This window comes from Terrapene carolina, unplaced genomic scaffold, assembly GCF_002925995.2.
Source record: "Terrapene carolina triunguis isolate 2854851 unplaced genomic scaffold, T_m_triunguis-2.0 Scaffold247, whole genome shotgun sequence".
Taxonomy (NCBI): domain Eukaryota; kingdom Metazoa; phylum Chordata; order Testudines; family Emydidae; genus Terrapene; species Terrapene triunguis.
In genome coordinates this window covers 906511-922662 of record NW_020664598.1, presented here as the reverse complement: position 1 = coordinate 922662, position 16152 = coordinate 906511, and the positions used below count along the sequence as shown (strand labels likewise).

The 16152-nt window shown below is 48.2% G+C and overlaps 1 protein-coding gene across 3 annotated transcripts in view; it reads right to left on the bottom strand.

Moving 5' to 3' along the window:
• RANGAP1 (Ran GTPase activating protein 1) overlaps positions 1-15899 on the bottom strand; it is a 28632-nt gene extending 12733 nt beyond the window's left edge. The window contains exons 1-13 of one of the 3 annotated variants that reach the window (XM_024200420.3): positions 15691-15898; positions 14482-14569; positions 13868-14028; positions 12834-12961; positions 11812-11871; positions 10889-11068; positions 10191-10325; positions 4948-5106; positions 4609-4722; positions 3102-3201; positions 2117-2201; positions 1296-1458; positions 691-807 (exon numbers count right to left, since the gene is read on the bottom strand). In XM_024200420.3, coding sequence (XP_024056188.1) covers positions 691-807; positions 1296-1458; positions 2117-2201; positions 3102-3201; positions 4609-4722; positions 4948-5106; positions 10191-10325; positions 10889-11068; positions 11812-11871; positions 12834-12961; positions 13868-13979 — 1353 coding nt within the window. In that variant the 5' untranslated portion in view covers positions 13980-14028; positions 14482-14569; positions 15691-15898. Of the gene's footprint in view, positions 1-690; positions 808-1295; positions 1459-2116; positions 2202-3101; positions 3202-4608; positions 4723-4947; positions 5107-10190; positions 10326-10888; positions 11069-11811; positions 11872-12833; positions 12962-13867; positions 14029-14481; positions 14570-15690 lie in introns of all 3 variants that reach the window. The other 2 variants (XM_024200421.3, XM_024200419.3) reach the window with 2 other exon arrangements.
• Between the last annotated feature and the right edge of the window lie 253 nt (positions 15900-16152).

Sequence of the window (16152 nt, the reverse complement as noted above, 5' to 3'; positions counted from 1 at the left end):
TACATTTGGTTCCGAGGTCAGTAACGAATAGATTAAATAAAATCGGACCCAGAACCGAACCTTGAGGAACCCCACTGGTGACCTCCCTCCAATCTGACAGTTCACCTTTCAGTACTACCCGCTGCAGTCTCCCCTTTAACCAGTTCCTTATCCACCTCTGGATTTTCCTATCGATCCCCATCTTATCCAATTTAACCAATAATTCCTCATGCGGAACCGTATCAAACGCTTTACTAAAATCGAGGTATATTAGATCCACCGCATTTCCTTTATCTAGAAGGTCTGTTACTTTCTCAAAGAAGGAGATCAGGTTGGTTTGGCACGACCTGCCTTTCGTAAACCCATGTTGTAATCTGTCCCAATTGCCATTCACCTCAAGGTCCTTAACTACTTGCTCCTTCAAAATTTTTTCCAAGACCTTACATACTACAGAAGTTAAACTAACAGGCCTGTAGTTACCCGGGTCACTTTTTTTCCCCTTCTTGAAAATAGGAACCACATTAGCTATTCTCCAGTCCAACGGTACCACCCCCTGTCTCTGTGTCAGCCTCCATTCTGTTCATTTGGACAATGGGAGGACCCTAATCCAGGTCACGAGACTCCCGGAAGAGATCACCTCTGGCGGTTAAACAATTTATCCCAACACACGTCGTACCAACCACACCATCAGAAAGCCACTGACCCACCTACCTGCTGAGCTATCAGAACAGAGCACTTGGGCCCTAGTCGCAGCAGTTTCTCTGGAGATGGGAAGGCGAGGAACGTGGCAACATCCACAGGAGGAGGAGGAGACACGGGAGTAGAGTCCTGAAACAGAGCAAGTCAGATCCCAGCTCATTCTGCAGAGCACCGGCAGAGCTGTGGGTGCATGAATGTGTAGGAAAGGGCGATGGTGCTGCAGGTCAGTACTTATCTGCACTGTCAGAGCTTGTGAAGGGGTGGGAAAAGTGAGCCCAGGATAGGAATGGCACTAGCTAAGCTGTGAGGAGAAAGCTTGTACTGCAAACCCTATGACTATCTGGCTCCAGGCAGTGCTGTCGTGGCTACAGAAAGTGACAGAAGAAATAAGATTTTCCTGCTAATTTTCTTCAGATCACCACCAAACATTCCTGAGGTATTGTTCTCCCCCTCTCCTCTCTTACTCCACCCCTGCTCTGACACATCCCTCGGATCAAAGAAGAGGTATGTGAACCCCCACTTGTTCTCTACAAGTTCATAACAGCCTCCCCCCATTTCAAACCTCCTTCCCCTACTCCCAATAAGGGATTATTGGCTATCCCTCAAAGCACATTTACATGTGAGTCAAGAATCTTCTTAGAAGGCAACGATTCCTGTTCTCCCTGCCCCCTCTCCTGCAGCTGTTGTTGTTCCTCCTCGTCATCCTCCCCTTCGTCATCTTCATCCTCTTCGTCCTCTCCTTCGTCATCTTCATCCTCTTCATCCTCCCCTTCATCATCACTAAGAAGGATTAAGAGAAGAGTTCACATGAAAAGCAGCCCCGCAATACGGACTTCCTGGTCATGCACTGGCCCCTGAGAATAGTTCTCCAGGTCATTACAAAATGCAGTAAGACCCTTCCAAGCCTTAAAACACTAAGGTGACTGGCAGCAAATCACTTCTAGGGCAGTGAGTGTGAGCCTTTGGGGACTGCAATGGATTATGGGGCCTGGCATGTTTAGGTCACCTGTTCTAATCTGGCCTCAGACCAGCAGGGGCAGATTGGTTCCCATCGAACAGCCCTTTGGCAGTGGGTAAAACGGAGGTGAGAGTCTCAGCCTAGTTCCTAGTGGACAGGTGTCCACAAAACACCAGAGCAGGCTGCATCAAGTGTGGGCAGAAGAGTCAAGAGCGGAGGAGGCCACGAAGACCGTGCTCTCATCTCACCCTTATGGAGCTCCCTCCAGATGAAGGTGTGAGGTACACTGAGGGGGTGGGACTTGCATACATACTGGGGATAGAAATTTTCCGTCTCCAGTCCTGTTAATCCAACACCTCTCAGTAGTGCCAGACCCCATAAAAACAGGAACTCGCATGAAACAGATGTAAAAGACAGACAGACAGAGCTCTGACATGAATGGTGAGCAGACCCGTGCCACAGCTGTTTCTCATGGCCTACCTCAGGGACCCCAGTACATCTGCCATGTTGAAACCTTCAAGAATCTCCTGGAGCTGTTCACAGCCTTCTTCCCCCAGAGCATTACCTAGGATGCAAGCAGAGAGAAGTCAGCTTGGGGGTGAGGAAGAGACAGACACTCACAGATCGGGTGCTGAATTTGTCACAAGAAAAAAAAGTTTAACTAGAGCGCTCAGTGAAGTCCATAAATACAACCTCTGTCTGGCTGGGAGGACGGCTGCTTGATTTGCATTTCTATAAACACCTTTCACACAAAGAACTTTACAAACTGCTCGGACAGCAGATTTGTCATTGAAATCTGTCAGCTGTTTACCAACTCAGACACCACACAAGGGTTTGAGACAAGAAGAACATTACAGAATCCAATTGCAAAGGAAGTTCAAAGAAGGAAAAATGTAATTAACCAGAAGAGATTTGAGTCTTGGAGACTGACCTCTCTGTACATTTATACAGCTCCTTTAATCCTGGGTGATTCTGAAGCACTTCTCAAATTATATATGTATAGTACCATAGAAATGCAGCCACCTCTGGGAGGGGAGGCAACAATCAACACAAGGAGCGGGAAACTGTGACCAAGCACATAGAAGCAGACCTCGATGCAAAACTAATAGCATCAATGGATCTTTAATACCAATACAGAGCAGACAGGACCTTGTTTTTAAATTCTCATCCCAGAGACACACAGACATATGGAACCCAGATTTATTCACTTCAGGAAGTGTCAGGGATAAGCAGTCAGGATTTGAAACTGTGGCTCAAGAGGTTTAAGTATAACCACTAAAGCCTAGGGGAAGAGGGAAGAGCTTATGCACTTAGTCGGTTCAGCTGCTCTAAGCAGCACCAATATTTTATACAGAGACACTTCTAGCAGCAATACAGATATTTCAATCCCGCAGGCTTCTTCCCAATGGTTTCTAGAGTTTGTCATGGACTGGATAAGCTTTGATCTAACTTCATGCTCACGTACCATTGAGATCCAGTTTCTCCAACTCAGACTTATCTTCAGTAGCTTCTGCAATAGTCAGGGCAGCATCTCGTTTGATTTCACAGAAGGACAAGTTCAGTTCCTGAGAAGCAGAGGAGAAGTTGCTTTATAGGAACGCTGTATGCCAATTCTCCATTAGAAATACCAGCTTGGCATGCTCAGAATTGTTTAAGGAATTCTCTCCTTTGGAGCTGGTCTCAGCACAGAGGTAATATTTTTTTAAGTTATAAAAAGACTTGGAAGGGACTCAGGCAGTGAGCAAAGACTAAATAATATGGATAGGCCAACAGGCCAATAAGAACAAATTATTCAACGGGCAGCCACATCCCTTCAGACATATTGAATGAGATGATCCCCGAGAAGGGATTTAATATTAAACAGCTGAAGGGAATTTGTTCTGGAATGGATTATTTTGGTTTGATGTCCTCCTCCCTTCGCCTGTTATTAATCCTGGGATTCTTTGACCCGGGAGAAAGGATGGCTGTGTTTTACTTTAACAGGTGTATTCATGAACGAACCCCGTTGTTTTTAAAATGTGACTTCCACTGGGCACAGTACAGGCCTGAGCTATGGGTACTACTACAGGGTGGACACTTTTTTTCAAACTCACAAGGCAAGTTGTTATTAACTCAACTCTCTGCACTAGATAACCTTGCGTAGCTAATATTGTCTCACTGTTTTCTTCCACTCGCCCGTTGGTCTGTATCCATTTGTTGTCTTTTATTTTCTATTTAGAATGTAAGCTCCTTGGGACAAGGACCAATCTTTTTGTTCTGTGTTTGTACAGTGCTGAGGCCAAAGGAGCCCTAGGCATGGACCAGAACCCAAAAGCGCACTGGTAATACAAGTAAATAATAATGCAATGGCTGGAGTTAGAGGGACACTCTTACCAAACACCTCACAGGTGACTGAGTAAGATACACCCTGGGAAAGGCTGACAGAAATGCTAGTACTGTAGGGACAATGAAATAGTAGGGTATGGTACTGGACAGGAACTGCAGTCAATATGGGGTCCATAGGTGCCAGGATAATACAAATATTAGTGAACTGGGGTCTCATCCAAGATGTGACACGGAGATACAGATACTGCATTTTATGAACATACTGTAGTGGTCACTCATCCTGTACCCCTCCTGATTTATGCTGTCCCATAGTTTAGAACAGCTGCTTCCAAACCCACCCAAGAACCTTGTTAGCAACTTGCAGAGTAGATGAGACAAGTGGCTTTAAATACATGGTTCAACCTGGATCTGAACAGACCATCACTTAGCTCACGCTGGAGCACTGCATGCTGTGAGGTGTAGTTTCCACAGATCACATCTCTGAGATCAGCAGTAGGCAGAGCTGTAGAACTAGACGGGCCTGCACTTGGAAGAACCGTGTTTTAGGATTACAGGGTGGGGCAGGGGAGTGCACATAGAACAAGGGAGGGGAAACATACAGGGTGTTTTGGGAAGAGACTTGAAGATGGAGCAGCAGAATGTGGTACCTTTAGTTTAGGGAGCCCCTCTTTGACTGCTTCAGCAATGGCGATGGCACCCTTTGAGCGCACCAGGCAGTCCCCAAAGTTGATCACTTCTACCTGTCGGAGAGTCTTCAGCGTCTGCAGAGAGTGAGAGTGCACGCCCATGAAGGTAGAAATTCAGGTGAGGGGTAGAGGGAACGATCAACTCACTCATACTCAAAGAAGAAAGAGCCTCTTCTCCCTCCCTGCTTCACAGGGACATTCGGCCCCAAAGCACTGAAGAGACCCTTCCATTATTAACCGGGAGTGGGGGGATGGGGAGGGAGCAGAGAGAGACACCCAATGCAACTGCTAGTAACTCACCTCTGCCATGGCCACAGCCCCCTTCTCTGTGAAGGTGTTGTCGTTCAGATTGATAATCCTCAGCAAAGGGTTGGCAGCAAAGGCCTGGGCCAGCGCTGTAATGCCAGGATGGTTGATTCCATTCTGTGGCATATGGACCTCTTCCAGTGTCCCGATGAGCTAGATTCAGACAGGATTAGCCATTAGAAACAACACTTCAACACAGGCAGAGACAACCACCATCCCATGGGATTACCTTACAAGTTGCTTCTCTGCCACCCACAGTGAGTCCACTACATCACTCACCAGAACCCCTGCAATCCTGTTAACTGCTACAAATACACCCCTCCTACCCCAGCAGCTATGTCTCCAGTGACAAATCAAGGTAGGACCGATGTTTTTATTTGGTGAGTCAGGGCTTAGGATGTCGTTTTCCATCTGTTCTTTGGACAGAGATTCTGAGCCTTGGGGCTATAAGCCAGAAGTGTCTCAAGAAGCTGCTTTCCAGGTCAAGGCACATGACCACTTGGCAGAATCAAAATCTTTTGCTTCTTTTTAGTTCTGCTTCTGGCCCTTCTGGTTGCAAAGGAAACCCTCCAAAATGGGAATTAGTGCAGTAGGGCACATACAATATATAACATGAAAATAAGACACTAGCCCACACAAGTCTAAGTGCCTTGCTATATGGAAAAAAACCCCAAACCTGTCATTGTTTTAGGGATTGCACGCAGGTTTAGCACTGTTATATGTGCAGAATGCTCTTTTGTCCACACACCTAATGGCATTATATAAATATGTAAGACAGGCCTAGGAAGATATTTATATAGTATCCAGAGATAGAGAGTCTCGTTTATTTGTAGTTGTTACACAGGCAGGATCATATCTACCTATTTATATGCAACAATACACATATAGATGGGGTCACCAATAAGTAGATTCTGCAACACTATTGCTGGCACATTTGACAGCATGCAAGATAATTAAAAAGTCACTAGGTGATGGAAAATGTACATTTGAAAGACATGAGCCAGCGAAATAACAAGTGCCTACAACCCCTGTTGCCTTGGATGGGAGTTATGTGGTGAGCAGCTATGGTGGGATCCAAGAAGATACTTCAGCACTTAAGTCCCAGTTTTGGCACCACTGTGGTCCACAAAACTCCTGCTGAACCATATAGGTGCCTAAACTCACTCAGTGAATGTTTTTCAGAGTCCCTCAGCACCTATGTTCCTGCCTCTGGGCACACACGATGCTGTCTCCCTCTAGGCAGACACATAACTCAGGCTGCCTAAGCCCCAGAGCGATTCACAAACCAGGTGAAGACAGGCATTTGGCCCCTGAAGTCAGGTGAAGGGCCTACCAGATCAGCTCCCATTCCAAGTCTGGAGGAGGTGGTACCCACTGTATAAGACTTTTAGCTCAACGGTTAGAGCACTTGCCTGGGATGTGGGAGACCCCTGTTCAAATCCTCTCAGAAGAGAGCTCTACCCAGTAAGCTAAGCGATATTCTGATATGGGGCTTCCTCAGTCTCTCCCGTTGAAGCAGTTGCACTCTCGATGAATAATGGGAGAGTGATGGCAGCAGGGGGACTGGACCCAGGGTCTCCCACCTCCCAAGTGGGTGTCTAAACCACTGGACTACAGTCAGTCATTCTCACTCATGTACTTGCTCTATCTGGCCCAGTGACTGTTTTAAGTATTTATCCACAGAGAGAATGGGCAAGAATGGGAATGACTCTGTAGTCCAGTGGTCAGGACACCCACATGGGAGGCCCGGAGTCCAGTCCCCCTGCTCCTATCACTCTCCCATTATTTATCCAGAGTGCAACAGCTTCGACAGGAGAGACTGAGGGAGCCCCACATCAGAATACCCCCTAGCTCAGTGGTTAGAACACTCAGATGATTTGAACAGGGGTCTCTCGCTTTTCTCCCTCTCTGGCAGGTCAGTGCTCTACACACCGAACAAACAATTATGAGGTGGGCCCCAGCATCACCACCCTGTTTTGCGCAGAACAGGCATTTAACTCATTCCTGCAAGAAAAGGCCTTATACGCTTGTCTCCGGGCAGCGAGTTCCCATTGACTGAATGCTAAGCAGAGCGAGGCGCCTCCCTGCAGCCTGGACTTAGGTGCCTATTTCTGAGACATGGGTAAGGCTTAGCACACACCCCTCTTCTTGGCATCTCCTGTTCGCTAGCTTAGGTAGCTGCTCAGCTAGCATGCTGGCTTTTGTGGAACAAGGTGCCCTGGGCTCGTGGGACCCCCACAACGAGCCGGTTCTGAGAGCGTGCGGAGTCGGTTGACGCTACGCCCGGCTCATGAGACAGCTCATGGTGTCCGACACCATCAGGTGGTCCAGAGACATTTATACGGAACACATCACAGGACACCGCCAATACCACACTGAGTAACTGAGACCGCCGACCAGGGAAATAACCCACTTCCTTCCCTGACGAACCAAGGGACGCACCCCACCCATGTACTCATTCGCTACACCAATACTGACTTGGACTCCTTATACATTCCATTGGTGGCGTACCCGAGCCCACTTATCCACTGACACTTGAAAAACTCTTGCACCCCAATCTGGGTCTATGCCGGTTATGTGATATGTATGCATCTCTTCACCCTTGCAACCGATACCTGTAATCCCTCATAACCCAAGCCTGACCCCAGATGTACAGTACCTTCCCTCTTAACTTGTGTATATTTAATTTTAAACATTCACTTTAATAAAATTTTTAAATCTGTTCTTTTATTGGGCCAACTTCTGCTGTGAGAGAGACAAGCTTTCCTGCCACACCGAGCTCTTCTTCAGGGCTGGGAAAGGTACTCCCAGCCAGCGTCACAGCAAAATGCAAGGTGGAGCAGATAGTTTAGCATAAGTAGTTAGCACATATTCTGAAGGGACCATTCAAGGTAGAGTGACCCATTAACACCTCTGCAGTCAGAGGACAAGAAGAGGGCATTAGTGGGTTGCAGGTGGTTGTAATAAGCCACAAATCCAATGTCTGTTCAGTCCCTGATTTTTAGTGTCTAGCAGAGTAATGAATTTAAGCTCCCAGGCTCAGCTTTTGAAAGTGTTGTACACCTTTGAGGATGAGGACTGATAGGTCAGATATAGAGTGATTGTTTTGTGAAAAGTGTTCACCCACAGGTGATATGGTGTTTTTGTCTCACTTTCCTGTGAGAGTTCATTCAAGAGCATAGCGATTGCCTGGGTTTCACCCACACAGTTGTTATTGGGGCATTTAGTGCACTGGATGAGGTACACCACATGTTGGGATAGGCATGTGTAGGACCCCTGGATCTTGAAAGGTGGGGGGCGGGGGGGAGGAATGATCATTGTAGCAGTGGATATATGTCTGTAGGTTTTGCATCTGTTGTTCTAGCAGGGTCTGGTGCTGCTCTAAGTTGGCGTAGTCCTGGTCTGTGGGGAGCTTGCTTCTGATGAGCTTGGAGAAGTTTGGGGGCTTTATTTGGAGGCCAGAGGAGGGGATTCAAGAAAGATTTCTTTCAGGATGGATCCCCATTGAGCATGGGTTGTAACTATTTGATGATACCCCATATGAGTTCCAGTGCAGGGTGATGGGTGACAACTAGTGGTGTGCAGTCAGAAGGGGTTTTATTTCTGTATTGAAGCACGTTCTCTCGGGCTATTGGGGTGGCCCGATCCAAACTTCGATCTCATTCTCTGGTGAAGTGTTGTTGTTTGGTGAAGGCGGTTTTGAGTGCATCAAGTTGTATATCCCAGACTTCCTCCTTAGAGCACATTTTGTGGTATCTGAGTGCCTGGCTGTAGATAACAGATTCCTAGGTGTGTTGCTATGTGGGTTTCTTGTATATGGTTGTCTGCAGGGTTGCATTGCTGAAGCTGATTGGTGTCCAGGAAGTTGATGCTAGTGTGGCAGCATTCGAGGGAGAGAGTTTAATAGATGCGTGGTGGTTGTTGAAGTTATGGTGGAAATTTATGAGGGAGTTTAAGCCCTCTGTCCAGAGGATGAAAATATCAACAGATCTCAGATATATCGTCATCGGTTTCATGGTGCATTTACTTTTGTGGATCACATGCTTAGGCATCTCACTCTCCCCATTCAATGTGTAGGGAGCCTAGGCCACTCACTCAGTTTTGTGGAATGCTGTGTTATTCCTGTGACTTTCTAGGTATCTAAAATTTAGGCACCGTGATGCTCAGTGTTGCGACACCTTGTCCCTTCCTGGATACCACCCCTACTTAGTACTCATGGCTGAAAGAAACAGGATGAAGACAGACATTCTCTGCCTAGAAGAGCTTTCGGAGGGCAGCCTCTCTCTCTCAGGATAACTTACACTCTTAAAGGGAGATCTCAAATTTCCATGCACTGAATTTAAATCCTAATTTTTATGTCAGACCTGTATATAATAATTATGTGTCTTTTTAGTTGAAAAGCACAGTGTTCTGAGATCTGGCACAAAGGATTTAGGTAGGGTATGGAGGTCACGGGAGGAAAGAGGGAGGCAATGTAAGGTTTGCTGGTGAGGAAACGTTGAGACTCCTTGTCACTTAGTCCCCCAAAACTACCACAAGTCTAAACCAAATTCCAGTCTCATTCATTCTCGCTGGATAGAAAGGTGGGCATGGGACAGCCCAATTTCTATTCCCCCACCCAAATGCAGCACTAGCAGCTTGATCAGAACAGGGGCCAAAGGAAGAAATGAGACCCTAGTTGGTAGTGTCCCCTGCAGGAGATTTGTGAGAGAGAGATAAAAGCTATGCCTGGGCCAGCTATCATAGCAATTAGAGATAGAGATATAGAGAGATAGATTAGAGATCTAACTGGTCAACTGGCCCACTCCCTCCCAGTGCCAGATTAATCTCCAACTGCATCACTTGTTCTGTACAGTATTAAGTTACTCAAGCAATACATCACTGCACCTAACAGTTAGCAGATTATAGTGTGGAGTAGTTACTCATCATGGAAACAAATCCTGTTTTCTGTGCTCAGTCTTGTCCCATTATTCTCAGTTATGCCTCCTCTAACCAAGTCTTCTCCTTTTCTTGGTGTTACCATCCTCAAATGCTTGACTGTTTTAGCAGCATACAGATTGCTGTGGTAAAGATGAACTGAGGGCCAGTACCTTATGGACACCCTTCTCCTCAGTGCACATTTCTTTAGCATACGTGTCTGAATACGCACTGCTCCCCCATCACTACCAGAACCAGTGCCCACATACACCTGACACACCTGTACCCCATCTCTGAGGAAGTCCTACTTTGGAGCTTACCCCAAATGCCTCAGCCAGTGCGGTGGCACCATCGTTCTCCAGGCGGTTCCTGCCAGCCACGAATACTTTCAAAGCCAGAGGTTTGCCCATGGCACTTGACTTCCTGTGACACTCTTTCAGGGCAGCTGCTAAGATCTAGAGACAATATTAACAGCTTTACATTACTATAGCATCTCATCCTGGAGGATCCCAGAAATGTTTTATGAACTGGATATATAGGAAGCATTTAGGACACCACTGAAGTGAAGCTGCTTCTGGTGTGGGACACAGGAACCATTCTACACCACCACTATTAACAGTGTAGTCACATTTGAAACCGTACAGGGAATTTTATAGCACAGAAACGCAATAGTCCCTTTGCCCTGTCTAAACACAAACTTGGGTAAATAACCCTGGTTCTTTAGTGACCATGAATTGTCAAGGCCTTGGTTTTACACTTCAAAAGGACAGCCTCCATCAGAGCCAGGCTCAGGCACTGAGTTCAGACAGAAGAACATCAGAATTCTCTTGATGAGGGACTCTCCTGTCCAGGTATTGGGATAGGCCAACTCTGCTCATCTTGGACACTTCATGAGATCAGTCTGAAGTATGATGGTAATCAAGACAACAAAGGGGGAAGTTGGAACCTAAGGCCCCCCGCACCCAATCTTTATGGGATGACCAATGCAACCGAGCTGGGACTGAGAAGTGTCACTTACCTTGCCGCCTCCAATGCCCATGCCACAGTTGTTCAGCTTGAGCTCCTGCAAAGTGAAGCAGGCAGGACTCTTCAGCAGTGCCTCAAAGCCACGCACGCCATCTGGCCCAAAGGCATTGTCACTCAGGTCCAGCTCCACCAGCTGGGAACCTGCGGTGATAAGGGCCTCCCCCAGGGCAGTCTGTGAGGAGATAAGGGATTCGGTTTTTAGTAACATAGCTCCACAGGCCCATTTAGACCACTACCCAGTGTTTCGGAGGAGGTCCCCCCCTCCCCCCCGTATTATGCAGTGCTGCATGAGGGAGAAGGAATCTTTTCTGATTGCCAAGGCAGTTAGCTTGTGCCCTGAAGCATGGGATTTGATTACTGTTAGCTGAATGTGCACAGCTCTAAGTATTAGACACCATGAAGTTATCCAGGCCTTTTTAAAAGAAGGCCACAGGAGCCACACACATTTCAGTCACCTGCCCAAGCACCAAGTTTCACAGATCCAAATATATGCTATTTAAATGAGCAATTAGTCTTTTTGATTTTAAGATTACAGAAGCCACCTCCTGATTCATCCCAGAATCATTCCAAGTTGCTGCTTTAAGAGGGTATCCTTTTATTCTGGAGTCCTAGTTTCCCACCCTGCCCATCAGATGGCCATACTGCTGATCCTCCTCCAGGGAAGAGCTGCTTTACTGATCCAGCCAGAAGGTGTTATGCTATCGCTTCTTCCCATCATCCCAGAGGCTGAGGAAGAGGGAAAACCATACATGCTCATACTTTATCAGCGAGGTTATGTTTGTATTTGGGTCTCTGACAGCACATGGATCCATGGAAAGGATGGATAGTTTTAAGTGTAAACATAAGGTGCGAGAGGAGATTAAGGTTAGGAGTAATCACAAATCTGAAACTTTAACCCCCAATTCTCCCACTTACCAGAGCAAAAGGGATCTCAGACCTCAATCTCCCTGTGAACATGTCACTCCAGTGACACCTCTAAAAAGAGACAGATGGAAATATATGACTGTTAAATATCAGAAGCACACTCAAAGGTCCTCTAGCCCCCAGCACTCGACAGGGGACATGATATACTACAATTTACACTTCTCTTGTGTCCGTCACCTAATTATGCCAAAGAGCTACACAAACCATAATTCACTTCACTCCCCAAGGAAACGCAGTAATTTCTGGGGTAGAATTCCTCAGCTGTTTAACAGTGCACAGCAACAACACACAAGAACTGAGGACATAAGTGAAGATTACCACACCCAATGAAAACTGAAGGATGCAGAATGAGAATTTCATCAGGATAGGAAGCCTAAACTTATGAGAAGGGCCATAGAAACCTCAGTGACCACAAGCAGTCAAGGCTTCAGGTTTAGGTTTCATTCAGAAGATGGCATTTCCAGTGGCACAGTACCCACCCACCTCAATACTAGGCTAGAGTCCTGGATAAATAATTCAGAGGGTAGAAAACATCGTGGTAAACCTCCATCACCATTTCCTGCAGCACTCTGGGCTTTGCTTGAAGTCTCCTACCCAAGCAGGAGGTCTGACTCTGCAAGATCTGATGAGATCACAGCCCTAAGTGGCTACACTGCATTACTGGAGCGCTCCCCTCTGGTTTACAGAGGCTTACCCTGGTGTGAGTCTTCTCTCATGGCTTTCTTGTCTCAGCCAGGGAGCGCTGCCCAAGGCTGAAATGCAGTATTTCAGCAAATGCTACTCACAGGGCTGTTACGCCAAGTTATGAGGTCCTATGGGTTTGCCACCACTTATTCATACACAAGCCTAGTTTCCTGGGTCTATTCTTATCTGCTGGTGGGACAAGGAAGGAATTTGAAGTTTGTATTGCTCCTGCAGGGACCTGTCCTGGGTCAGTGCTCAAAAACAGACAGGCCTTCAACATCTCATCAATATATCCTCCCCTCCCCTTCAGTACTACTAAAAGATCTCACCTTGAGTTCAGCTTTCTTCTCCAGGGCTTTGGCAATGACCTTTGCTGCCTCCACACCCACGGTGTTGCCTTCCAGGCGCAGGGCTTCCAAGCCATCAAATTCCTCAATTTCCTTAGACACCTCTTTGGCTGCACAGAGCAAGCAGAGCCTTACTCTCCTCCTTTCTAACCCAAGTCATCTTAGGTTCCATACAAGGGCAGGTTGCAGTCTCTCTCTTCCCACCACTACTCATTTTTCCCCAGCCTCTAGGTCTTTCACCCACAACTAACGTGGTTTTGCACTACCAAGGAGGGGTAAGAAGGAGAGCATCACCATGCAAACTAGTGGGAAAAGTCAGTCATGGGTTTGAGAACAACCTACTTCCAAGTGTGACTCAGGGATTTATTCCCCCACCCGCCACTGCAAGACAAGGACACCACTGCCCAGCCAGTGCTTTATCCTAACAAGAGATGTGCAGGGGGAAGAGCACCCCAGGCAAACAACAACAAGCCTGTCTAGGACTGAGACAGGAACTGAGGCACTCTATCCTAGGGCAAGGGGGATTGCGGAGGCAGGCAGGAGAGACTAACCAATCCCTCTGCACGGAGCTTGTAAAGCCTTGCTAGCATCCCTTGGCATTTCAATCAATCCGAGTTTTACTAGGCTTCCTGAAGCGTTTAGTGTAGGAGGAAAGTCTCTTGCCTCTAGCAATTTAAAGCGTCAGTGTGTGTATTAGAAGTACAAGAGACACTCCCAGAACAAAATCAACATTTATAAGTCAGGGAGAGTCAAAACCAGTTTCTCCAGTTGTAGCAGTGATGCTGGGATAGTGTGGTGGGGGAAAGGTGGGGAGGGGTTACTTCTCTATCAGAAGTTCCCATTTCTCAGATGGCTGACCCTTGTATCCCCCTGCCACATTACATAGACTCTCACATATTGGAGTTAGCTGTGTCCAGACACCTTTAGTTAGGAGGAGGTTCATGACACACAGCTCTGGGATGGCACTAACACGTACCCAGGGGGAACACTGCCCCAACACAAGCGTTTTCTCTTACCATCTTCGGCAGTGTTGAGTTTTAGGCTCTTTCCTTTGAAGCTCAGCTGCCCTCCGCCCACTTGGGCTTTGGCAAGTGATTCCGCTAGCTTAGTAATGTCCTCGGATGCCATTTTCTCCACTTCACCAACCTCCAAGAACTGTTGATTTAAAGGGAGTCCACTGTCAAGATAAACAAAGAAACTTCGACTTGAAGAAACAGGTTTAATTTGTATTACAAATAGCATCTCAGGTTATCAACACTGATTTTTTAGAAATCTAGTTGATTCAGCTATTAAAAAACCCCCAAACAGTAACAATCATGACAGTGAGACTAGATTGGTCAGTTTCAGAATCTGAAAGTGTGTTGCAGGGAAAGGTTTAGATTTTAATTTAGTCATTACTGTTAATCAACACGACTGAATTGGGCACCTGAACTACCTGACAACATCCCATAAGACATTACTCTGTTTACAATACTGTTAGAACTGCAAAACAGTATTCCTTTCTCCCCAAAATTATGGCCTTTAAACACAAACCATGATCCAGCCCTGCGAGTTTCCCCTCCTCTGCAAGCTGAGCCAGAGTTAAACACAACTGTTTTTCCTTTTCACTTACATCCTGGCTGGTACTCACCTGTCAGCACAGTACTGGAATCAGATTGTAACAAGCAAAGGGGTTTTCCACCTCTTTCCCTGACAGACTATTCCACAGCCTGACACACCTGGTAAATTTTGCAGACAGTCCAAGATTTCCCTTTGGTTAGTTCGTTCTTCTGATCCTGGCTGGAAATGGTTTACATTATACTAGATAATTCTTCCCCCCCACTTGGCAATTACACACCATGTTTTTGTGGATTCTTAGGCCACCCATTAGTCAAAGCTGAGCTAAGCGATCTCTGAAGCTTGTCTCTCTCAGGCTATGTCTACACTACAGTGGTACAGCTGCACTGTAGCTTTGCTGCTGCAGCACTTCTGGTGAAGATGCTCTACGCGGATGGGTCCTGCCTCCCTGAGAGGCCGTGGCTATGTCAGCGGGAGAAGCTCTCCCACCAACATACCGCAGTCTCCACTGGCACTTAGGTTGATATAATTAATGTCGCTCAGATTATTCACACCCCAGAGTGACGCAAGTGATACTGAAGTAATCTGTAGTGCACACATAGCAGCACTAACAGAAGTTGATCTGGTAATAGATCACCCCCCTTGTCTCTCTAATATCCTGGGACCGACAGGGCTACAACAACACAGCTAGCTGTTTGTCCTTCTGTCTATGTCAGACGCTCCAACCCCCCGACCATTCCTGCCGCTGCTCTCCATCACGCTGTGGTGAATGGCTCTCTGGCGAGGCGGCCCGAGCACAGCACCCCAGGTGAGGATGTAAGAGGGAGAGGCGGGACTAGCTCCTCCTTGCTCAGTGATGCAACAACCCTGCCTACGCAGCGCACAATTACTCACCCGCCTCAACCCGCCCGGCCCGCTGGCGGAGCCCAGGGGAGGCGGCAGGTACAATAGCAGGGCGGCTTCAGTTGGGCAACGCAGCAAGAGAGAGAAACAACCGGGAGGGAGGGAGGGATGCGGAGCCAGAGGCGCATAGCCCGGAGCGCATGGCCCGGGGGACGGGGCGCACGACCAGCCGCACGGGGCACCCCCGCCCCGGGGCAGCAAGGGGTTGCGGGGGGGGCACACCCACCCCCTCCAACAACTGTTTACCTGGGAAACCCGGCAGGGCGGGGGCCCGCGGAGATCGGGCTGGAGAAGCGCCAGGACCCGCCCATCCCCCCGACCCCGTCAACTTCCGGCCGACCCTACAATAAACAAGCCGCGCGGCCCCGGGCCCGCTCACCTGCGCGCGGTGCCGCCGCGTGTGGGTCGGACGCGCCTGGCTCTGGCCCGTCACGCCGAGGACGATGGCGCAGGGGGGAGGCGGAGGATTTCAAACCCGGCAGTTTTGTTTTGCCGGCTCTGATTCGCTCGCCCGGCCGCCGCGGCGGCGCTGACGCCTGCCCTTCCCCGCGGGGCACGCTGGGAACTGTGGTTCCCCTGGAGACCCTAGCCAGGTTCGCCGAGCCCTTGGGAAGACTACGAGTCCCGTGGTGCACCGCGCGGGGGCTCGCTGTGCCGCGTGGCATACCGGGAATTGCAGTTCTACAAAGGAAGAACGAGGCCTTCTGGTGGGGGAGCCGGGCGCGTGGACTGTGCTTCCCAGGATGCCTCGCGCAGCGCCAGCCGCTAAAAGGGGTGTGGGAGGTAGGCGAGGATGGGTGCAGAGCTGGAGGTCAGAGGCCTGGCAAGCCGGGGGCACGCG